This window comes from Lontra canadensis, unplaced genomic scaffold (assembly GCF_010015895.1).
Source record: "Lontra canadensis isolate GAN:19392208 unplaced genomic scaffold, GSC_riverotter_1.0 scaffold88, whole genome shotgun sequence".
NCBI lineage: Eukaryota > Metazoa > Chordata > Mammalia > Carnivora > Mustelidae > Lontra > Lontra canadensis.
In genome coordinates this window covers 4770151-4796503 of record NW_022631082.1, presented here as the reverse complement: position 1 = coordinate 4796503, position 26353 = coordinate 4770151, and the positions used below count along the sequence as shown (strand labels likewise).

The window sequence follows — 26353 nt, the reverse complement described above, 5'->3', positions numbered from 1 at the left end:
GTTCAATCCCAGGACCCTGAGACCACGACTGCAGCTGAAGGCAGCTGTCTAACCGACTGAGCCTCCCAGAGGCCCCAAAATAATTTGTTTCTTGCCTTTAAATGTCCAAACTGTATACTGAATTTATTTCTCACATTTATTAAAGACATTTTTTAAAGATTTATTTATTTGAGTGAGCGAGAGAGGGAGAGAAGGAACAGGGAGAAGGGTGAGGGAGAAGCAGGTTCTCAGCTGAGCAGGGAGCCCCTACTGGGCTCAATCCCAGGACACTGGTATCGGCGGAGCTGAAGGCAGCCACTTAACCGAATGAGCCTCCGAGGCGCCCCTATTAAAGACATTTGAATTTTTAATCCTCGTGGAGTTGATTTTGCCATGTGGTGTGGGGTAGTGGATCTGGTTATTTTATTTCCTACAGAAAACATGGCCAGTTGTGGTACCACTTACCAGTAAACTTTTCTTAACCTAGTCATGTGAAATTCCATCTCAATTAAATAAATTACTATATGTGCTGGTATAAGTTTCTAGACTCTTCTGTGCCAGTAATAGTAATACCCATATACCTTTTTTTATTACAATAGCTTAATATTTAGTTCTAATATTTAGTGGTAAAAATATAAGGGCTGCTAATATATGTTGCACCTTACTGCTCTAAGTGCTTCAGAGATAAGACCTTTTTTTTATGCTTCTAATGATACAGCTATGCCATGATTTTTTCTTGTTTTTTTTTTTTTTGAATAGCTTTATTGACCTATAATTCACATAACCTACAATTTGTGCATTTGAAACTTAAACATTCAATGTTTTTTTTTTAATTAAATTCCAGAGTTGTGCAACTAGCACAATTTTAGAACTTTTTTGTCACTCCAAAAGAATGATTCCTTTGGCTATCATCCCATTTTCTTCCTTAGTGTGTAGGTAACCATGAATGTATTTTCTCACTCTAAAGATTTGCCTTTGGACATTTCATGTAAATGAAATCATAAAATCCTTTGCTGATAGCTTCTTTTCACTTAGCATGTTTTCAAGGTTCGTATGTGTTGTAGTATGCATCATTTTTAATTGCTGAATGATATTCCTTTGTATGGATATACTACATGTTATTAATATATTTATCAATTGATGCACATTTAGGTTGTTTACATTTTGTGGGTATTATGAGCACTGCTGCTCTGAACATTCACGTATTTTTGTGTGTCTGCAGACATATTTTAATTTATCCTGGGTATTGTATTAGAATTCCCCAGAGAAATAGAACATATAGCCCTGAAATTTATGGTGAGCTCAGAAGGATCTATTATATATACACACATACAATGGACACAACATACATTATACGTACTTATACACACACAACATGACTTTTATATAAGGAACTACTTATATAGCTATGAAGGCTGAGAAATCTCTCAATCTACCATCCCCAGTCGAGAGAGCTATGAAAGTAGGTGGTACCTTTCAAACACTTGAGAGCCAGACTGCCCACAATGGAGATTTCAGTCCCTGTCTCAAAGCCCAAGAAGAGGAACACCAAGAGCAGGAGAAGATCACTATCCCAGTTCAACAATCAGACAGAAAAAGAGAATACAGTCGTCCTCTGCTTTTTCATCCATTCAGGCCCTAAATCGCATTGGATGATATCCATCCATGTTGGGGAGGGTGATATGCTATGCTTAGTCTATTGATTTAAATGCAAAACTCCTGAAACATGCCAACAGGCACTACCAAAAATGACATTAATGAGATATCTAGGTATTTCATGACACAGTCTAGCTGACACATGAAATTAATTAATAGGTATCTACCTAGGACTGGAATTGCTGGGTCAAATAGTAACTATATATTTGACATTTTGAAGTACTATCAGACTGTTTTCCAAAGTGGCTGCACCATTTTATATTTTACCCATCAGTATATGAGCTATTTCCCAATGTCATTTGTTAATTTTTTTTTATTAGCTATCCTAAATGGTAAGAAGTGATATCTCCTTGTGATTTGGGTCATTTTTCTATCAGTGATGTTGATGACTAGTGGTAACTTTTCATGTATTTGCTGCTATTTGTTATGTCCTTGGAGAAATGTCTCTTCAAATCTCTTGTCTATTTTAAAATTGAATTATTTGTCTTTTCATTGTTTATTTATGAGTTATTTATATATTCTATTTATATATTTACATATATATATACAGAATATTTATATATTCTGTATAGAAGTTGCTTTTTGCATATATGAATTGCAAATATTTTCTACCACTCCATGGATTGTCTTTCTTTCACTTTCTTGATGTGTTCTTTGGAGTACAAAAGTATTTAAATGTTGATGATGGACCTCTGAAGTACAAAAGACCTTAATTTTGATAAACTACAATTTATCTATTTTTTTTCTTTGATTGCAAGTGTTTTTGGTATCACATCTAAGAAACCATTGCCAAATTCAATATCAAGAAGCTTTCCTCCTATGCTTTCTTCTGGAAATTTTACAGTTTTGTCTTTGGTTGATCTTTGGTCCATTTGTTTTTTTTTTTATAAAGTAAGAGATGGAAAGCAGTAACATTCCAGTGCTATGGCTGGCAGCACCATTTGCATAGTCCAGGAACTCTCGACTGCTCTTTACTTGGTTAATACCAAAATATAAGATATAGTTATGTATCCTAAATTTTTGAGATAGGCAAAATTGAATTATTAAGTGGAGAAGCAGTAGAGATAAGTACCTCTTTGTTATGCTTATATAATGTTTTATTTTTTTAAAGATTTTATTTATTTGAGAGAGAGATCATGATGGGGAGAAGGTCAGGAAGAAGCAGACTCCCCACCGAGCTGGGAGCCCGATGCGGGACTCAATCCCAGTACCCCAGGATCATGACCCGAGCTGAAGTCACTCACTTAGCCAACTGAGCCACCCATCCACCCAGAATAATAAGTTTTAAACTCTGAAAGCCAGTTTTAATACCTATTGAGCCATATTAATTTTTTTTAACCAAGTATCCACAGAATCATTTTATCAAGGAATAAAGCCAAAGACCTTAATTTAAATTTATTTTTCATCGTTGTCAGGGCATTGATGATTAAGATGGGATAATTTAGGGTAATAGTTACAATACTTATGGGAAATTTAGACATTACTACAATTACAGTGGGGTACACCTATTTTCCTCTATTTTAATTATTTTTTTGATTATAGGAGAAATGTTTAAATTTAGTGGGGTCCCCAAGTATAGCTATAATTTGAGCCCTAGTATTGATAACAATTTATGAAGCCCTGCCAATTAGTGTATTTTAGCAATGTTATATTTAATTCAGAACTTAAATTGTGGAGGTGCAAAAGCCTTGGTGACCCTTTTATCTTTTTAATATGTAAATTCTTTAATATATAAATTTTGTTTATTTGTTGTATATATAATTATATATAAAACTTATGTAAGTTTTTAACATATAAACTTTAATATATAACTAAGTTTTCAATTGATTCAAATTATGGATCTTTGTTTTAGTTTAGTTGTGTGTAGTGTATATTTATAATTTACATATATACATATCTATATTAAATGTTGGAAATGTACATAATTTACTTTACCTTTTGTTTTCTCCCCTGTATCTATGGGTTTATTTTTCATTATCATTTTTAAATGAGTAAGCAATTGAAGACTAACATTATGTTTCTAGACCTGACAGTTGCTTTGTACAGAAGATTTAAAGTTCCTGTTCTTTGGGAAGGGAGGGATTACTTGTAGTCACATAAAGCCCCTGCCGCTATACCTTTTCTCTTGGTCTCTCACCTTTCCCTGTTTTTTTTTTCTTTATGTATTTACCCATAAGCTCCTGATGGTCCTGAGTGGAACTTTGCTATGCGCAGTGACCTCCCTTTCTAGACTGTGCCTTTCAACCTCAGAGGGACTGGAGTCTCTCTCCAAGAGAGCAATAGGGGGGAATCCCAATTTTATAACATTTGGTTTTCAAGAAGATGCTCTTACATGTTGATAGGCAGTGGCACTCGAGAGCCCACGTACATTGACCAGGAGATTTACAAATGGGTTTGAGTTGAGAAACCTCCCGAGGTTTTTTAAGGGGAGCAGGGAAAAAATGTTCTTCCCCTTTTCCCTTTTTCATGAAACATGGATCTCATCTCCCACCAGGTAGGCAGGGGAACAAATCACGACAGAAGCAAAGCGAGGAATAACAGGGACATATGTGACAGCTGATACTGTCTTTGGCAGGGAAGGCTGCTGAGGACCTCCTGATCTCTTTGGCCCCCATAGGAGATGTAGTGGCTGAGGAGATCCCCCTTGGTGTTGCAGGGACCACGACTCCACAGTGCTGAGGAGATGTAAGTCGCTTCTGGTTGTCCTCACATACTGGTAAGGAGAAAATGTTATCAGCTAAGTCAATTGTCTGCATTTATACCAAATGAATTAAAACATTATTAGGGGAGAAAAGTGGGGAGTATATAAGAATGAAAGGACAAGGGTGCCTGGGTGGCTCAGTTGGTTAAGTGTCTGCCTTCGGCTTAGGTCATGATCCCAGGGTCCTGGGATTGAGCCCCATATCAGGTTCCCTGCTCAGTGGAGAGTCTGCTTCTCCCTCTCCCCATTGTTCATGCTTTCTCTCTCTCTAATAAATAAAACTTTAAAAAAAAGAATGAAAGGACAATTTATCAGAAATATAAAATGAGGGGCACCTGGGTGGCTCCGTCTGTTAAGCATCTGCCTTTGACTCAGGTCATGATTCCAGGATTGAGCCCCACATTGGGCTCCCAGCTCAGGAGAGACCCTGCATCTCCCCCTGCCCCTCACCCTCCTGTGCATGCTTTCTAATAAATAAATAACAATAAAATCTTAAAAAAAGAAATATAAAATGACCACATTTGTATGCATCTACCTATAGTGCCTCAAAGTAAGACAGAATTAAAAAAAAAAAACAATCTGACTACCCCCAGTAATAGTGACACATTTAACATATGTCTCTCAATAAAGGACAAATGAGGAGAGGTTTGTAATAATAAAAATTTTAAAAACAAAAGATTCATATATCAGACACACTGATTATACTGAATAATTACAGAATAGGCATTGTTTCCAACCATATTTAAAAGATTCATAAAACTTGACCACATAGGAGATATTCTCGGTTAACTGAAATCCCCTGAAACAGAAGCTCCCTCCAGAGTGGTTTACATCAGTTAGGAGTTTATTTTTCTTGTGTTAGATGAAGCCCAGAAATAAGCAACCCGAGGTTGGTACAGCCAAATGATACTGTATATCCCTGTAGTATAATCAGTAGCCTCTGACTATCATCCTCTTGGTCTATTTTCTAGGAAAGAAAAAGAAATGAGACACAGGGCAAATGTTGAAGAGAAGATGCCAAGTGAGATACTCCCATTGCTACAGCTTCTTTAGAACCCATGAGTAGTGACCACTGCCTATTTCTCACTGACCAGAACCAAGAGCTTATGGAGGCTCAAAGCAGCAAAGTAAGTTGAGAGAGTTCCTTAAAAAATTGTTCACACTGACAACTTGAATACAACTATAGTTTTGTTACTTTAGGAAAGGGAAGGAGGAATGGATCTGGGGCTACTCATTGTATCCGACACACTGGGCCACACAGCAAGTCTCCAATAATTTTGTTTGAAATAATGTCATACAGAATCTAATCATAAAGACCACGCATCTGTGTATAATCCAATTAAATTAGAAATCTACAGAAAAATAACTAAAATATGCAGAGTCTGCACATTAAAAATCCATTTCTAAGTAACCTACAGGTCCAAGACATCTTGATGAGGATTGCACCACATTTAGTACTAAATTATGGTGAAAACATTATTTATCAAAATTTTGTGGTGCAGACTAAGGAGCATTTAGAGTGCCATATAACCTTTAATACTCATCAGTTCACAAGCTGTCACACTTTCAAGATGAGACACTCCCTGATAAAGACAATCACAGAACGATAACATTCGTAAGATTGTTCCCAGTATAGCGTAAGTCAAGAATTGTGCCTGGGCTTTCTACATTGGTCACAGCAGGGCTGCTCTCTGGTGTGAGTTCTAACCTGAGGAGTGAGGGGTAAAGGCCCAACAAAGGCTTTCCTGTAGTCATTTCACTCATACTTTCTGCCCAGTATGTATTCGCTTGTGCATTATAAGGTTAGTGCTGGTGCTGAATGCCTTTCCACAGTGAATGCACTGATAGGGTTTCTCTCCTGTGTGAGTTCTCACGTGTACCCTTAGGCACGAGGAATTCCTAAAGGCCTTCCCACATTCTTTACACTCATAGGTTTTCTCTCCAGTATGAGTTCTCTTGTGCACGATGAGGTAAGAGCCTGTGCTGAAGGATTTTCCACACTGACTACACTCGTAAGGTTTCTCTCCAGTGTGAGACCGTGTGTGTTTCTTAAGGGATGACTGATCAATGAAGGCTTTCCCACAGTCACTGCATTCGTAGGGCTTCTCTCCAGTGTGGGTTCTCATATGCTTCTGAAGGGATGAAGGGACGGTGAAAGCCTTGCCACATTCCTTGCAGTCATAGGGCTTCTCTCCAGTGTGAGTCCTTTTGTGCACGTTAAGATGAGAGCTCTGGCTGAAGGATTTTCCGCAGTGACTACACTCATACGGTTTCTCTCCCGTGTGCGATCTCACGTGCTTTCTAAGGGAAGACTGAAAAATGAAGGCTTTCCCACAGTCACCGCACTCATAAGGCTTCTCTCTGGCATGAGGTCTCACACCTTTCTGAAGGCACGAGGAACTGGTGAGCGCTTTTCCGTGCTCCTTACGTTCTGAGCTTTCCCCCACGGTACACGTTGTTTTGTGGACCCCAAGGGAGGCCCTTTCTCCATGATCGTGGCATTCACAGAATTCCTCTCCAGCAGGTATTTGCCCATGTACTGAAAACGAAGGGTGTAAGCTGAAGCACCTAAGACACGGATTACACGGATGAGGCTTCTCTCCTGTGAGAGTCTTTGAGCATTTCCTAAGGGATGCCCCTTGATGGAAAGCTTTGCCACACGTATTAAACTCACAAGTTTTCTCTCCACCGTGAGTACTCACACGACTGCTAAGAGTTGAGGGGTGGCCAAGGTCTTTCCCATATTCTTTACAATTGAAGCATGTCGCTCCCTCACAGTATCTCGTACATATAAAGTGATAGTTCCTTCTGAAGAATTTTCCACAATGATCAAATGCCAAGGGTTTCTTGCCAGGTTGAGTTGGTGCCTGCAGAACAAGCAAGTGGTAACTAAAGACTTTCTCACTTTCTTTACACTCGTGGGAATCCTCTTCTGTGTGGATTCTGCCATACATAGGAGGTACATGATTATGACTGACATTTTTACTATTTTCAGTGCATGTATGTGATTTTTTTTTTTTTTTTGCCCTATTAGTTCCTTCAAGTTGAATTAACTGAATGCTGTAACCCAGGACTCCATCATTCCTAACAAGGGGCATCCTATATACAGAATTTTGCCAATAATGAGTGAAGAATGAATTAACCATGTATTAAATATTAACAATGGAATCATATTTAAATAAATGTTTACTTTTTGGTATTCTCTGTGGGGCAGCAAATATTGAGCTTGGTTTAGAGATTTCTCTAATTTTATGAGATTCAGGAAGACGTTTCTGAGACAGCTTTGTGGTGAGTGAATGCTACCTGCCTCACTGTCTCGCCTCATTTGGAAGCTGGTGCTTTAACTCAATAGCATCAAAGACTTCTCCTACTTTAAAAGAAATTAGAAATCATTCCTGGTGAATCTTACCGTTTTTATGCCATCGCAAGTTTTTTCCCCAGGAGCATTCTTCAGAGGAGTCCCATCTTTTGGTTTCAGTTGAATATCCCAATCTGAAATTGAAAATTTTTGAAACTATTGGGATAAAAAGTAGGGATAACAGAAAAAAGGAGGTGGGCACCCTATGAATTGTTTTCAGGAACACTAAATATGGAAAGGAAATGTGAAAGAGAAGATATAACCTGTGACCGGAGGACCTGTTCTAGGAACTTGACTCTGGGAGAAGATGCTAATGATAGGAACAAGCAATGGAAATGGGAAGTATTTCATTTAGAAAGGATTCTGGAGGTTTGAAATAATAGGAGAGTGTGTTATCTGGAAAGCAAAGTAGGGAAAATGGAAGAAAAAGTATTCAAGGAAATGTCAAATTTAAAGAGGAATTAAAACAGCTTTTTCCTCTGAGACCACATGAAAACGTGAATGAATGGCAAGATGGTGAAAGATGGAAAGCTCGCATAATGGCCTCCTTCTTCCACAAACTGACATTCCCAAATGGACCATCCCCCACCAAGTCTCCTCCACATAATGACTCCTTTCTGCTTGGGGCTCACCTGTACAGGCACCTTGGAGAATTGCCCCCTCCTCTGTCCCCAGCACTTCCTGCTCCACCTCCGTGATCAGACTGGGTTTGCAGAGAGGGTATCCTGCTCATGGAGAAAGACACATGAGGTGGGGAACTGTGAAGGACACAAGAAATCTGTCCCCAAAACTGATTCCAATACTTTGATATTAAGAGATTCTGAAGATAGACAAGTACAACTTCAGGAGTGACCAAAGAATCAGATCTGAGCTCTTTTGCAAGGTCCCCAAAACAGACACCTACGTATGCCCTATCCACAGGGAACTAACCCTCGAAATCCAAGCCCAAGAGCAGAAACATACTGCAAATCACCTAAATGTTACAATAATAATGAAAATGAAATCCGTATGTTTTTATGGAAAGCCATGAGACTGCCCCACAAGGGCAGAAGCTATTCTTTTTGTGTTTACCATGTATTGTCATTCTTTTCACATATCCTGGAACATGGTATATGAAGAAGGACCATCTGCTGCATGAAGAAATGAGAGAATGAAGGAATGAGGCCAATCTTACCCACGGAGGCCAGGTTCCTGTAGGTCTCCAGCATCACGTCTCTGTACAGGGTTTTCTGAGCAGGGTCCAACAGCGCCCACTCCTCCTGGGAGAAGTCCACTGCCACCTCCTCAAAGGTCACTGAATCCTGAAACATCACATGCACTGTGGCTCAGGCAAGGCCCGTCTCTAACAACGTAGCGAAAGAATGGTGGAGAGGCTGTCAGCACTGGGGAAAGAGACTAGCACACAGCAGGCTTGCGGGTGCTTCAGAGGCCTCCCATTATCTCATTAACTGAGACCCGAGGCGCAGTTCTTGGAACTTTTCTCTTTCGCTCTCCCTGCCTGGATCCTCTCATCCAGACTCATGCTTTAAGCACCCTGTCTAATATATAGTTGACCTGCTCTTCCCACCACTAGGTTGCGAGGACTCTTCCAGTCTTAGCCAAGATTGAGTACAGATTGTATGGCAGGATGAGAAAAATACTTGGAAAATGAATGATTTTCCTAGTGAAAAATCTCTCTTGTCCTGCATAGCACGCAGCAGAATGTGGAACTAATACCCAACTTGGAGGAAGATCTTGGAAAAAAAAGAAATTAACAAATGATGTAGCAATAGAAGTCTTTCCTACTGCATTCTTTATCTCATTCTAAGAGGCCCAGAGAAGTGGGGAAGACTGAGGCCAGCTCAGTTGAAATTGAAGGTCAGGGGCAAGAGATGTGTCCTTTGGGAACAGCAATGTTTTTTGGAAAGAGAATAATTTCCTGTATACCTGTGACCAGGTTGTCAGAAATCCTGCAGCCATTCTTCCTCTTGTGTGTCTCCCTCCTTACCAGACAGGATTCTAAGCAAGCAGACCTAGAGAAGAAAGAAGCCACCAGAGTCTGGGTTGGACAGATATTCAACACTTACACCCTAGAAGCTTCCACATACTAGCTTCAGAGGGAACACAGACACATACACACACACATACACAAACCCACAGTACACTTCCCTGTTAGGATTTTACCTTCCTATCCTAGAACAAGTAGGAATCAGGAATACAGTATTTATTTTTAGCTTTTACACTTTTTTTTCTAGACTGAACTACTAAAAATGTCTAGAGTCAATAGGCACTGTGAGAAGCAATGAGCCTTCCTAAAACTACCATGCCTCTAAATGTCATTTGCCCAGGAAAAAAACAAGGGGGCTCATTTGAGAAACAGCCGAGTCCAGTGTAGAACATGAAATGTTCAAGGTGAGTCTGAAACATCATATAGCAGAAAGCAAGAAACCCAACAAAGGTTAACAGGTTTGTATCAAAAAGACAAAGGAGGAAATTTTAAAAAATAGCTCTCCTTGGCTTAAGATGGAACAGTTTACAAAATAATGACTGCAATGTGTTGAAATCATCAAATCTAAAACAAAACAATGAGTTCATAATGATATTAAAAAAAAAGAACCCTAATGGTCAGTATTGGAGGAGGCCAGGCTATCAACTCATAATTCTGAAAATTCTGAAAGAATCAAGCATATATCCCTCTCTCTTTTGTGAACAATATTTTTATGATTTCCAAACTGCTGTGATGAGGCGAAGTTCTTTACAGAAGAATCGTATAAGCTTTATAAGAAGCTTCATTTATCATAAAGAAAACGCTAGAGTCAGAAAGTCACCATTTCTAAAGCATTAGTACATTGATGGATCATGGCAATGACAACCAACCGCTACTAAGTTATCAGGTGAAAAGTAAATGGGGATGTTTATTTCTGACTTTTAATTTTGAAAAGACTTTCAAACTGAAAGAAAATAATGGTGTGAACATGAACTTCCACAGACTCTTCACCATTAAAGTTTGCTTTCTCTCTCTACCCCGTGTTCCCTCTCTGTTTCAGCAAGAATGTTAAGAGTCTATTCGAGGGGAAACAAGAGATGTCATGACCCTTTCCTCCTCTATACTTCAGAGTGACGCCTGAACTTGGATATTCTCCAATGTAACCACAACGAGCAAAATCAGGACTACTTAACATGGATTTAACACTCCATATGCAGCATTTCACTAACTGGCCCAATAATGTCCTTTATAGCAATCACTTTGTAAATTTCCCATACAGGACCATGCCCTCAAACCATGGTTCTTTTTTTTTTTTTAAGATTTTATTTATTTATTTGACAGAGATCACAAGTAGGCAGAGAGACAGAGAGAGAGGGGGAAGCAGGCTCCCCGCTGAGCAGGGAGCCTGATGTGGGGCTCGATCCCAGGACCATGGGATCATGACCTGAGCCGAAGGCAGAGGCTTTAACCCGCTGAGCCACCCAGGCGCCCCCAAACCATGGTTCTTTACTCTTCTTTGATCTGGACCTATTCCTTGGCCTTTCATCTTTCAAGGTATGAAGAGTCCAGGTCCGATGTTTGACAGACTCCACTTCAATTCTGGCTTGTCTGATGGTTTTCTCATGATTAGACTCAGTTCTTTTTTGGATGAAGGATTACACAACTGATGTGTGTCCTTCTCAGTGAGCCACTTCAGGAAGCTATGACCCAGTCTGTATCGTTACTGGTGTTAACTTTAATCATGTGGTTAAGGTGGCATGCCACAGTTTCTTCTATGAAGTAATTGTTTTCTCCTCTTGTAATTAATAAGGACTTTTATTAACCAGGGGATAAATGAAGACTGTATAAACAAGCTGGAGAACTTTATAAAGGAAGGATCAAGCTGACACTGGAACCCAATGATAAATCTTAACATCACAAAGTAGGTATCTGATCATGGAAGTTCTGATATGATGTAAGAAGAAACAGTACCATCTGTGAAGTATTTTTGCCAAAAAACCCCTGAGAAATCCTTTCACATTAGCAGTTTATAAAAAGAGAAAAGAGGAAGGACTGAGGGACATGTTTTTAAAATGACATCATGAAGGGGCACCTGAGTGGCTCAGTATTGTCATAATGCTAAAAACTTCCTGTTAAGCCTAAATCTAGCCAAGCTTCTAAAGACTTTCAACAGGAAATACAGAGATAAACACGTTAAACACCAAGATGCAGCAATCAGCCAAATCTACAATGTAGAACACTTTAAAGACAAATGACTTAGTATCTCCAATTAGTTGATTAACAAAAAAAAAGGAAAAAGGGAGGAGATGAAACAGGTACTTAAGAGATCTATACCTCAAAAAACAATGTGGGAGCTCTGATAGGATCCTGACTTGAGCAAACCAACTGTAAAAATATATTCTGGAGATAATCAGGGAACTCTGGAGTCTGCCAGGTGAGAAAATGCTATAGTGGTATGTACCAGCTACAGATTCATACTTAAGTATTTACTGATGAAAGGACGTGATATCTAGAATGTGCTATTAAAAAAAAAAAAAACCCGGGGGGGGGGGTAAAAAAAAGCAGGTGGACAGGCTACTAGCACTATCCCAACACTATTACCTCCATAATACAGGAGCCACCACTCACATAAGGCTGCTGAGCCCTTGAAATGAAGCCAGTGTTAAAATTAAAATTAAAATTTAAATAGCCATATGTGGATAGTGTATTAAACAGTCAGGCTATGATGATCCAAGATTGGTAAAATATTGATAATTGTTAAAGCTGAGTGTTGACAACATTAAGGATTCACTATACTATTCTATTCTTATGTGTGCTTGAAATTTCCCTATGAAAAGCTTAAAAATTTAAAAGGATAAAATAAAGACATTTTTAAGTAAAAATCTGTGAGAATTTACCCATCAAAAGATCACTAAAGTAAATTCTCAGTATTCCAGGAAATGGAAGTTTATGCAATGGAAATGTTAAAAAAGTAGAGTGAACAAAAATCAAATGAGCATGTAAGGGCCAATTTAGCCCGAGTGGCCCCACCTTGGCTGAACAGCCCTTTTGTTGTTGATGCAGTAAAACTTAAATCGACCCTGCCCCCCCAGGGGAACTTACTTAAAAGCAAGTCTGGAAACCTGTCCCAGGTAACAAAGCCCAAATACAAGGGTGGGTCAGGTCAGATGGAGATAACAGCCCAAACCAGTGATGAGTTGGGTCAGGTGGAGATATCCAATCAGTAGAGTGCCATACTGTCTCCCTCGATACCAAGGAGTGTGGGCCCCGCCCTCTGGGCGCCTTTTGGGTGCCAATTCTGACCAAGGTGAAAGGCTAGTTCAAATGTGTACTATAGGGTAAATTGTAATTCAATTGGTCACTTATGTGTGACCTAGCGTGGCTGTGAAGCTTTCTCTGTGTGTTACAACTTCATTGGCCACCTGTGCGTGGCCAGGCCCAACCACATGGCCTTTGCCCTTAAAAGCTAGTCTGTAAGGCAGAGAGGGGTTGCCCTCTCTGTAAGGGGCAGCCCCGACCCGTCTGTTTGATGGTCGGTTTGATTCTTGATGCTTGGCGTGAAATAAAGCTTTGCTTGACCTTCGCTGTCTATCAGTCTCGCTCCTTTGACCATGGACTCATTACTGGGGGACCCAACATGTAAAAGTAAATGAACCTTGATCATATAAAATGGTAATAACAGTCTAATTTGTGAGAAGGAAAAGCAAGCTAGAATCCTAATACTGAATAATAAAAAAACACATAAATTTGACTGCAGTTTTACGCTACTTGTATTCTTGCAGAACAGAATAGAGATGTTGATTAGCTTTTGACTTTAAGTGTGCCTGATAAAGATACTAGGGTGACCACTAAGTGAATGGACTCACAGGTTTAACTCACAGTTTGGAAGAAAAAAAAAATGGAATAAAAAACCCCCAAACCCTCAATTATTCCAAAAGTAAGGAAAATAAGCAGGGAAAAGAAACCCAAAAAAAAGCAGGTAAAGTAAAAAGCACAATGCAAAACAGGAGAAAATACTGATATCAAGAATCACAATTAATATACAGGTAAATGGATTAAACTCTACAGTTTAAAAACAAAGATTGACATGTTAGATTAAGATGAATTCCAGCTCTACGCTCTTTCATGAGATGCATTTAAAACCAAAACAAGAGCATCTGGGTGGCTCAGTCAGTTACACATCTGCCTTTGGCTGAGGTCACGATCCCAGAGTCCTGGGATCTAGCTCCATGCTGGGCTCTCTGTTCAGTGGGGAGCCTGCTTACCCCTGTCCCTCTGCTGCTCCCCCTGCTTGGGCTCTCTCTAATAAATAAATAAAATCTTAAAAAAACCCAAAACAAAACCAGAAAGACTGATGGGACACCTGTGTGGCTCAGTTGGTCAAGCCTCTGCCTTCAGCTCAGGTCATGATCCCAGAGTCCTGGGATCGAGTCCCAAGTTGGGCTCTTTGCTCAGCGGGGAGCCTGCTTCTCTCTCTGCCTCTGCCTGCCGCTCTTCCTGCTTGTGCTCTCTCTGACAAATAAATAAAATCTTTAAAAAATAAACCAGAAAGACTGAATCTCAAAAATAAAAATGATACACCAGGCAAATATTAACCAAAATTGTTTATTTTCACACTTAAAAACAAAAACATAGGCTCCATGCCCAGTATGGAGCCCAACATGGGGCTTGAACTCAAAAACGTGAGATCAACACCTGAGCTGAAAACAAGAGCTGGATGCTTAACTGACTGAGTCACCCAAGTGCCTCTTGATTTCACACATTTTAAAACAAAAGGCATTATGAAAGACAACTACATTAGGATAAGAGGTTCAATTCACTAGAAATAAAGATTCTGAAGTTGCGTAGACTCACAGTGTCATAAAAGCTAAGAGAATTAAAGGAGAAATCACAAATCACCATCAACTTTGGAGACCTTAACATACTACTGTCAGTGATGTCGAGGTGGGGGGTGGGGGCGGGGCGGGGAAGAGGATGTAAAGATTTGAATAATAAAATGAACAAGCTTCACCTAAAACACTTACAAACACTACACTCAATAAAAACACTACACTCAAAAAATATTTTTTTCAAGCACAAGTGGAGTATTTATAAAAACTAGCTCTCTTCCTATAATATACAGCTAGTTTTAAAGCTTTCAATTTTAGTATATGTGCTGCGATGTGAGCACTAGTTTTAAAGCTTTTGAGGGATTTATATACAGATATGTTCCTTGACCAAAATGAAATTCAGTTAAAAAAGAAAACTATTACATTGAGCCATATGACACTGACATTTCTTTCTTTTTTTTTTTTAAGATTTTATTTATTTATCTGGCACAGAGAGAGAGAGAGCAAGTGAGCAAAAAGCAGGGCGAGTGGCAGGTAGAGGGAGAGGGAGAAGCAGGCTCCCCACTGAGCAAGGAGCCTGATGTGGGGCTTGATCCCAGGACCCTGGGATCATGACCTGAGCCAAAGGCAGACGCTAAACCAACTGAGCTACCAAGGCGCCCCAACACTGCCATTTCTGTAGATAAAAAAATGGTGGAAACTTAGCAGGTTCATATGGTTTGATCTAATATTAAAAGCCATACATTTGGGGCGCCTGGGTGGCTCGGGTTAAAGCTTCTGCCTTCGGCTCAGGGCATGATCTCAGGGTCCTGGGATCGAGTCCCGCATCGGGCTCTCTGCTCAGCAGGGAGCCTGCTTCCCCTTCTCTCTCTGCCTGCCTCTCTGCCTACTTGTGATCTCTGTCAAATAAATAAATAAAATCTTTAAAAAAAAAAGCCATACATTTGGAGTTTAGAGAACATCATCTTTATAACTCATGAATAAAATATATAATTGATAAATTAAACTGGAATTAGAAAATATGTAATACTATGGTTATTGATCAATTTTAACTACCAAATCTTGTAAGCTTCAGCTAAAGTAGGCCTTAGAAAAAAAAGTATGCTTTATATATTTACATTAGAGAAAAGTGAAGAATTAATCTAAGTTTCCAGTTAAAGGATTGAGAAAAAAATCCCAAAAGAAGAAAAGTTAAAGGAAGAAAAGATAGGAAAAAAAAACAAAACAAAACGAAGAACTAGAAAACAAAAAGTAGGGGTGCCTGCGTGGTGCAGTCAATTAAGCAGCCAACAACTCTTGGTTTCACCTCAGACTATGATCTCAGGATCATGAGATCGAGCCCTGTGTGGGCTCCACACTGAGCATAGAGTATGCTTGAGATTTTCTTACCCTCTGCCTTTTGCCCCTCCCACTTGTGCATTCTCTAAAGTAAATAAATTAAAAAAAAAAAGTAGAGCTCAATCAAGCAAAAAAAAATTTTGGCCCTTTGAAATTGATAAAATAGGAAGAAATCATGCAAGATTATTCAAGAAGGGAGAAGGCTCAAAGAAAATTAAGAAACACCCCCCCATACAATTATAAATGCTACAGAGATTAAACATATAAAATATTATGATTAATTCTATGCCAATCAAGCTCAAAACTCACAGGAAATCCATCAATTTCTTGAGACATAAAATTTACAAAAAATGCCTCTACAGAAATGAACAAACCAAGTAGTATTAAAATTACAAAAAATGAACCAGGCAGTGAGGGCTATACAACATTGTGAATGTCGTTAATGCCATTGAATTTTATGTTTAAAATACTTATAATGGCAAATTTTATGTTTTTATATGTATATAACATTTATAACATGTGACACATGTATACACACATACATGCACACACACATAGGTGTATACACACGTGTATGTATGTATGTATTTTAAAGTAGGCTCCACATGCAGCATGGAACCCAAGGTGGGGCCTGAACTCACAACTCTGAGATCAAGACCTGAGCCAACAATCAAGAGTCAGACACCCAAACAACTGAGCCACCCAAGCACCCCTTGTTATATATATTTTTCATCACAATAAAAAAATGCAGAAAAACTTGAAATAACTGGGGCTATTGCTGACCTCCTCAGAGAGATTTCTCACCTTCCCAGCCCCAGAAACTTACTGCCTGGACAGATATCTCAAAACAAAACAAAATATAAAACAAAATGAAGAGCTAGGCATTTAAATTTCACCACACAAAAAAACCCACTAGGCTTGGGTTGTATAAGTTGGTTCTGCCATTTGAAGAGGAGAGAATTCCAATCAGACTCAAAATTTTTCAGGAATCAGACATACTCATGAAGACTCTGGTTACATCACATATTTGTATATTACTAGACATTAGTAGAGATAATAACTTACTGAATCTATAAAGAAAGAGTTATATATTTAGAAGGTTTTATTTAGAAATTTAGGCATCATGCAAAACTCCAGAATTCTGCATGACCCAAAAAAGTCATGTTTGCATTCTGATTATTCTATTACAATACCTTATACAATTACCACAAGGGAGAAAGGAGGAGGAAACGGATACGCCCCTTTTTAAACAACTTTACAAAACAGTCTGCGTTACTCAAAGGGATTACCTTGACTAAAGGTATTAAAGGGAAGAACATTCTTTGTGACTGGTATAATGTTGACAATAAGCATTACACAGCCATAGTAAAAAAAAACTAAATGATAGGCAGTCTCATTAATGAACAGATATAAACAACCTAAAGTTCAAACCAAATATCAATAAATGACGTTAATACATCACAACCAAGTTGCATTTATTCCAGGAATATCAGAGATGCTTAACAGAAAATCTATTAATATTTGTCTAATTCAAAGATCAAAGAAAACTATGATCATCTCAGTGACACAGTATAAATGTTTTGCAATAGTCAACATTTCAAAGATCTTACCCAATTCTATAAAACAAACACAATTCAAGGGGTGCCTGCATGGCTCAGTTGGTTGAGCATCCCACTCTAGACTTCACTTCAGGTCATGATCTCAGGGTCCTGGGATGGGGCTGTCACCCCCCCCTCCCCCGCGCCCAACGGCAAACATCTAACTTCCTAGCGATAAGGTGAGGGCCTTTGAGACATGGAGAAAGGCAGTGGTGGCTCCTCCAGTCGAGTTTGAAGTCTTAGCCAGTGTTGTGTATTAGGGAGGGTGAGGGAGAAATGCGGGATGGGGTTGGGGGGACAAGGATAGGGAGACATAACAGGTTGTAAGATTACAGAGGAAGAATAAACCTGTCATTATTCACAGACGACATGACCGTTATTATGTAAACATCCAAGAATCTACAGGTAAATTATCTGAAAACCAAAAAGATCCGCAGCTTTTGCTGGATGGAAAAGAAACACTCTGAAGGTTCAAGCAGACCAAGCCCCATGGAATGGGGTGGTTGACAATACCATTGGACACGCTACACATGACCCCACAACTTTACCTCTGAATACCGGCCCTGGTGCAGAAATGGGAAGAAACATGCACAACCCCATAGAGAGGGGAGCAATTCAATCGTCCGTCCGTCCGTCCACAAGGGACTAAGATCCATCTGCACAAGTCCAAGCCAGGTCGGGGGGAGGGGAGGGGTGGAGGGGGGAAGGGAAGATCTTAGTGATAACTATTTCAAGGTAATGCCGTTAATGCAGAAAATGAGACAGAAAATAGCATTTTCTTGAGGAAAAATAACTTTTTTTTTGGGCGGGGGGACTTTAAAGAGAGGAGTACGGGGGATGGGTTGAAGTCCTCGCTGGCATGCCCTGACCGCATCCCCACCCGCCTCCTCTCGGGACATCGGGCCGAGTTGCCACAGATGGAAGGGGGTCAAGGCCCAAGTAGGAAAGGCAGGGACTGCCGGGAGTCCCGGTGCGGAGGGGCACCATGAGGCCCAGAAGTGCTGTGGCCTCGAAGCTGCTGGCGCTGGTAACCGTCCACTTGACCTCTCCCCAGTGCCGCACAGCCCCCTCCAACCCACAGACCCACACCTGGGCTACAGCCAGGGAAGGGGGACCGCCAATGGACCAAAAACAGGACTCAAGCTTCCGCAACAGCCCCGGAAAAGGGCTCCGGCTGGGTGCACTTCCGCTTCCGGCCTCAGGCTGTGCCCGGCGGCCTCAGAGACTATGACTCTCCACTGATCCAACCTGGGGCGCTGCTGTGCCGAGGAGGCAGGGGCTGGGAAATATGGCCAAGGAGGCGCTGCAGGGTAAAAGGACAAGAAAGGGGAGTTTTTGTATTCCTTTAATAAAGGGGGGGGGGGGGGGACTCCTGGGTGGCTCAGTCTGTAGGGCAAGCCACACCTGATCTGGGATGGTGAGTTCGCGCCCCACCTTAGGTGCAGGGATTAAAAAAGAGTAAAGGGGCAACGGGAAGAGTGGAGCAATTTGCTCTCGATCTCAGAGCCGTCCTTGACGCTATACGATCTCTCCAAGGGGAAAAGGAGGAGTTCCCCAAAACTGAAAAAGGGACTGAGCGACAAAGGAAAAGGGGCATAAACCTCACTTCTAAGCCATTATGGATTCACATGTGAGGTCACTGCCCCTCCTATCTTCCTAACCAAAATAAGTCCCCACCGAGGTCGGATTCAATTTGAACAATTAACTAATTTTGCATTTTTTTGAAATTCTTGAAAACCAACACATATAACTGTGACAATCTGAAATTAAATCATTTGTACTGTTACAGGTGCCGAAACAGTGGAGAAAAAGAAATATCCCTTCTATTTGTGACTCTGAATTTGAAGAATGATTATTAAAAAGCAAAATGAGAAGCAAAAAGGTCAGCCTTATTCTGGTATGATTAAATCACAGTAAAATCATACCAGAATAAGGTCTCTGGTGCCAGCCACGGGGGTTTTCATGTTCATTTTTCGGATCTGCAGAGTAAGTGGCTTAATAATGAAGTCATGTGCTTAATTATCATCATGCTTATATTCCAGAGTATCTGATGTCTAACAAGACTGTACACAATGTTCAGGTACAATTGGAAGGATGAAACTGCCTGTGTAATTTCCATAACAAGAGAGGGAAAAGAAACAGGAGAATCGAAAATAAGGAGATAAAAATTATTAAAATTATTCAAAAAACTCAAAAAATTATTCAGTCACAGCTGCAAAACCATGGGCTAGTTTTCACTCCTATCAAGGCCCAGCCTATGACTGCTATCACTTTTGCCTGAATGTATGTTTCACATTCTTTGCAATTAGTAGATGGCCACGTTTTGAGAGCAAGGGCAGATTCAGTTCTGCTGGCAGTTCTGGGTCAGCTGCAACATCAACAGTGAGTTTCTGTGTGGAGATAACTGTGTTCTAATTGAATTGTGCGTTCTCTATCGAGGGGAACACAATAATTCCGAAAATCTGGCTACTTGTAACATAGAACCCAGAGGAACAGAATTTGGCTGCTGTTAATCTCAATGAGACCAGAAAGCCTGGAGTCAGTGGCTAGGGTTCCTCTGTTAGCTCAAAAAACTGGATGCTTTAAACTGAAAACACTGAGCTAGAATCCACCAGAAATGATGGTGCATATTTCATGTCACATAAATCACATAAGTAGACTAAGAACAGTGGCTCCTCAGAGAGTTGTAATGAAGATGAAATGACTCAGTCCATGGAAAGCCTTCAGGGCATTTCACAGCATACAGCAAACTAACTGGGAGCTCTCACCAGCCTGTTGAGGGCATGACTGTTAGAAAGTTTCCACTGACATCTGGTAACAAATCATTTCCCTTATTAATGATCTCATTTAGCAAATGGAAAGGAGGCTAAGAGAGGCTAAGGGAAGTACCCCAAACACATAGCTCAAAAGCAACAAGGGCAGGACCCACACTCCGGCAGTCAGGCTCCAGTCTGAGCCCCTAACACCCAAGCTCTACCTGGGCAAAAAGCAAGCCAAATTCTGAAGCACAATGGGACCCTAGAATTTTCCCAGTTAACTGTCTAGCCCACTGAAGAGACTAATCATAAAAAAGAGAGTAAGTCTGTTATGATTATTATTGCTGTGTAACAAACCACCCCAAACATACTAACAGCAGTCCTCAAAATGTTGTTGCCAGACTGAGAGACCCCAAGATACTTTCAGGCAGTCTGTGAGGTCAAAACTATTATTATAATAGTTCTATTATTTGCCATTTCATCATGTTGACATTTATATTGATGACACAAAAGCAATGGTGGATAAAATGTTGGATCCTTGGCAGAAATCAAGGCAGTGGCATCAAGTGCCACAAACACTATTTCTTCATTGGCACATACTCATGCCAAACAAAAAACCCAATTTTCCTTAAAAATGCCTTTGAGGCATGAGAAAAAATCTGGAAAAAATATGTACCTGCAACCATAATGTTGGCAGTTTGTCAACATTTACAAACCTTTCTGCTATGATCAAATTATATTAGTGCATGATGCTTGATAGCAAGTCAACATTTGAAAAATATGCATAATGTAGTGAACTATTTTCTATACAAGTGACACATGAAGGCACAAAATCATGTATGGGTAAAATATCCAAAGTGCAAAAAAAAAAAAAAATCAATGGATTTTAACATAACAGAATAGGAAGAGTTCACTCATAGAATTTCATTCTCCACAGTGCAACTAAATCTTTAAGAAACTACTATTAGTTGAATTTTGGCAGGGTATCAAAGAGCCAAAATTATCTGAAAATACTTTTTTCTACCTATTTATCTCACTGAAGCCAAATTTTCTATATATACTTCATCTAAAACAACTTAAGGCAAAAAACTGAATGCAGAAGCACCTATGAGACTCCAGCTCTCATCAATTAAGCTAGACGAAATGATCTTTTGACCAAGCTTATCACTCATCTGGAAAGGAAAAAAAAAATACTTAATGACACCTGTTAAAAATGGTGAGGCAGACTTTGTTTCAGCCATCAAGACAGGTACAGGGACCACTGCAACAAGACTTTACAGTGGGGGAGAATGGGCTCAAGCTCAAATACAGCATGGTAAGTGGGAACTTATAGCCAAGGAGCAGAATAGGGGTCAGTGGATGAAAATAACTTAAGAGGAAACAAGAGGGGTTTAGGGATTCTGGCTGAACTAACAGAATCTTTGCTGAAGACAGGCCAGGGTGACTAGAAATCACCTGAAGGATAGTGGAGGAGGAGGGAAAGCTTGCTAAACTGACTTAGCAGGGTTCTTGTTAAAACTGGATTTTATAAGTGTACCGACAGACCTAGGAAAAGGTTCAGGAGACTTACTGAAGTTTGGTCAAGAGGAGACTCTCACTTCTCACATTTTTGGGGTTTTCATTTCATAGTTCTTTTTCATAAATATGTACATTATGAAATGAATTATAAATATTTGAAAAATCTGTCTTAAATTCTAATATGTCAAATACTCAAAAGATACAATGTTTTGTATGCTCAATTTTAGAGTATACAAGAGTCCCGAGATCAAAAAATTTGAAAACTGCTGGTGTGGACTCCCCACCATTTTATTTTCACAGATCATGAGTCACGAATTTGGACTAGATACAAAGGGAATGAATGGATTCTCTCTGCCCTACAAAGACCAGGACCTTACCTGGGAAAACTCATACAGCTCAAGGTGACTCCAAAGACAAAGGCCTAGAGAGATCTGTAGACTCACACCTGCATCTGGTTGCCTTCCTTGAAATAGCTAGAGGGCTGAGAACAGCTGCTGACCATTGAGAGCATCACTCCAGGTAGCCCCTGCATGTCAGAGCATAACTGCTTGTTTCCAAGAGAAGCATACCAACTGGGAGTGTCCCAACAGAGGAAGATGCCAAGATAACCAGGAGAGAACTGCATGGCCTCTTATGACCTAGACTGGGAAATCAAACGGCACCATTTATATTGTACTCCTCTCAGAAAAGGTCAAAAGTAGGCCCAGATTCAAGGGGAAGGAACAGTGTCAAAGAATTTTGGGGCCCTGTTTTAAAATCATCACAGCCTACCATGAATTATTTGTCTTCCAGATACACAAATAGTCACTGCCTATTAAAACCATGCCAAAAAATGGCTATCAAACACATGAAAAAATGTTCATCATCACTAGCCATCAGGGAGATTCAAATTAAAACCACATTGAGATACCACCTTATACCAGTTAGAATGGCCAAAATTAGCAAGACAGGAAACAATATGTGTTGGAGGGGATGTGGAGAAAGGGGGATAACCCTCTTACACTGTTGGTGGGAATGCAAGTTGGTGCAGCCACTTTGGAGAACAGTGTGGAGATTCCTTTGGAAATTAAAAATAGAGCTTCCCTATGACCCTGCCATTGCACTACTGGGTATTCACCCCAAAGATACAGATGTAGTGAAAAGAAGGGCCATCTGTACCCCAATGTTTATAGCAGCAATGGCCACAGTTGCCAAACTGTGGAAAGAACCAAGATGCCCTTCAACGGACGAATGGATAAGGAAGATGTGGTCCATATACACTATGGAGTATGATGCCTCCATCAGAAAGGATGAATCCCCAACTTTTGTAGCAACATGGACGGGACTGGAAGAGATTATGCTGAGTGAAATAAGTCAAGCAGAGAGAGTCAATCATCATATGGTTTCACTTGTGGAGCATAACAAATAGCATGGAGGACAAGGGGAGATGGAGAGGAGAAGGGAGTTGAGGGAAATTGGAAGGGGAGGTGAACCATGAGAGACTATGGACTCTGAAAAACAATCTGAGGGTTTTGAAGGGGCGGGGGGTGGGTGGGAGGTTGGGGGAACCAGGTGGTGGGTATTAGAGAGGGCATGGATTGCATGGAGCACTGGGTGTGGTGCAAAAACAATGAATACTGTTAGGCTGAAAAGAAATTAAAAAAAAAAAAAAAAAGAAAAAAGAAACCACCACCACCACCACCAAAACCATGCCAAAATCTTGTGCCCATAGTATCAGACTCAAGCTCTATGTCTAAAACTTAAAATCTAAATCAGGTCCAATCTGGAAAAGAGTGCTTGGGTTTAGTCTAAGTATGTCCCTCCTGATTTGAAGATTTGTGAAGTAAAGAGACAAGTCATTTACTCCCCACACGCTCATATATATATATATATATAATCATGAGAAGAGAAAAGGATAATCGTAATAGACATTCATGTTAAGGGGTGGGGGGATGCCTGGCTGGCTCAGTCACAAGAGCATGTGACTCTTCATCTCAGGGTTTTGAGTTCAAACCCTACGCTGAGTGTACAGATTACTAAAAAAACCTAAAAAACCTTTAAAAAAATAAAATGCTGGCTGTTTATCATTAAAAAAGGAAGGAAGGAGTGGGAGGAATGGGAGGCCTACTGCAGCCAGTGATCCACAGCAATTCTGAAAGACAGGAACATCTTGTCTATTCCTTCTTAAGGAGCAGTACTACATCATAGGAATGATTCTCTGTGGAGTTCTGCTACCTGAATCATACCTGCTTTCCCATAGGACCGTATTTTTAATGGACTGGTTTTATAGACCTATTTCATCTTGCTCCCTGCCCACAGTTTGGGGATTCAAAGGTCTCTATTCACTTTAACAGTTTTTTCCCCCTAACAGCTTTCGGTTCACAATGGAACAGCAAGGTAGAGATTTCCCATATACTCCCGCCCCCACACATGGATAACCTCACCATTACTAACATTTCACACCACAGTGGTAAATTTGTTACAACTGATGAACACAGACACATTATCATCACCCACAGTCCCTTAAGGTTCACTTTTTGTGTTGTGCATTCTAAGGTCTGGACAAATGTAGGACATATTCACCATTATAGTATCATACAAGGTATTTCACTGCCTTCAAAATTCCTTGTGCTTTGCCTATTCATACCCTAAGCTGCCCCTCCCCCAACCACTGATCTCCGTAGTTCTGCCTTTTTCAGGATGTCACAAAGTTGGAATCATACAGTATGTAACCCTTCCATATCGGCTTCTTTCATTTAGTAACATGCACTTCAGGTACTTCCAAGTCTTCTCAAGGCCTGTTAGCTCATTCCTTTTAAGTGCTAGATATTCCATTGTCTGGATGCATGAGTTTATTCATTTACCTACTGAAGACATTCATTCACCTACTTAAGTTTTGCAATGAGGAATAAAACTGCTATAAGCATTCACATGCAAACAAAGAAAAACCCCTGAAACACTATGCATGTGTTGGTTTCTGAATGAACATAAGTTCCAACTTCTTTGGGCAAATACCAAGCACCCTGGATACTGGATCATCTGGTAAGAGTACGTTTAGTTCCCTAAGAAACCACCAAACTATTCCAAAGCAGCTGTACAATTTTGTATTCCCACCAGCAAAGCAGCATTTGGTGATGTCAGTGTTCCAGATTTAGGGCATTCTCAGATATGTGGTGGTATTTCATTTTGACTTGTACTTTTCTGATGGTATGATGGGGAGCATCTTTTCATAAAGGCTTATTTGCCATCTGTACATCTTCTGTGGAGGAGTGTCTGTTAAGGTCTTTGGCCCATTTTTGATAGGCTATTTCTTGCTGTTGAGTTTTAAGAGTTCCTTGTATACGCTGGATAATGTTCCTTTATCCAAATGTGTCTTCTGCAAAGATTTTCTCCCAATCTCTACTTGTCTTCTCACTCTCTTAACAAGGGCTTCCACAGAGCCCAAGTTTTTAATTTTCATGAAGTCCAGTTTATCAATTATTTATGGATCAAGCCCTCAGTTTTATATTTAAAAAGGTGCTGCTACATGCAAGGACATTTAAGTTTTCTCCTCTGTTATCTTTGAGGAGTTGTGTATTTTCCACTTAGGTTTACAATGCATTTTGAGTTAATTTCTGTGGGGTGTTCAGTGTCTAGACTCATTCTTTTGTATGTGGATGTCTAATAGTTCCAGTCTCATTTGTTGGAAAGAATTATTTTCACTCCATTCCACTGCCTTTGCTCCTCTGTCAAGGATAAGTTGACTACTTACGTGGGCCTATTTCTCAGCAATCTCTTCTGTTCCATCAATCTGTCTATTCACTTACCAACAGCAGCTGACTTGATGTAGGTTTCTATTAAGTCCTGAAGCAGGTAGTTCCAGACCCCCAACTTTGTTTTCCTTCAATATTGTGTTGTCTATTCTGCATCTTTGCATCTCCATATAAACATAAGAATCAGTTTGTCAATATCCACAAAATAAATTGTTGGAATTTTGATTGGACTGAATCAATTAGGTTGGGAAGAACTAACACCTTGACAATACAGAGCATATCCATGAACGTTAAATCTCTCTCCATTTATTTGGTTCTTTGATTTCATTCATGAGAGTTTTGTAGTTTTCCCTATATAGACGATGCACATATTTTGTTGTGCTAATATAAATAGTATTGTGCTTGCAATTTCAAATTCTATTTGTTCATTGCTAGTGATTGATTTCATGGATGTGTGTATGCATCAAAACTCAAGTCATACATTTAAAATATGTAGTCTAATGCATGGCAATTATACCTTAATAAACCCTCTAATAACAAAAGATATTTGAACATACATTTCACCAAAGATAAATGGATGACAAGTACGTGAAAAGATGTTCAACATCACTGGTCTTTAAAACTACTGGTCTACTTTGAGAAAAGACACACACACACACACACAGACAACTCATTTTAAACAATGGATTTTCTTTTCCAGTATCAATTTTTCTGTATGCAGTAACTGAAACTGAACTGTACTCTAAAACTTTCCCAAATTTTTTAACACTTCTAGGTTTTATTCAAAAATCTTTTGTAACAAAACAATTTTTCAAAGATTTTATTTATTTGAGAGAGTGCACAAGCAGGGGGAGCAGCAGGCAGAGGGAGAAGCAGGCTCCTCGCTGAGCAGAGGATATGGGATTTTTGATCCCAGGACCCTG

The 26353-nt window shown here is 39.9% G+C and overlaps 1 protein-coding gene across 1 annotated transcript; it reads right to left on the bottom strand.

Annotated features, from left to right (window-relative positions):
• Nucleotides 1–5191: 5191 nt before the first annotated feature.
• ZNF177 (zinc finger protein 177) lies at nt 5192–7290 on the bottom strand. The gene has a single exon (XM_032883475.1). It carries the CDS (start codon nt 7288–7290, stop codon nt 6097–6099), a length of 1194 nt encoding a protein of 397 aa, XP_032739366.1. The 3' UTR covers nt 5192–6096.
• Between the last annotated feature and the right edge of the window lie 19063 nt (nt 7291–26353).

Excerpts from the sequence above, each read along its gene's own strand:
- ZNF177 (XM_032883475.1), bottom strand. The coding sequence starts at position 7,290 with ATGTATGGCAGAATCCACACAGAAGAGGATTCCCACGAGTGTAAAGAA.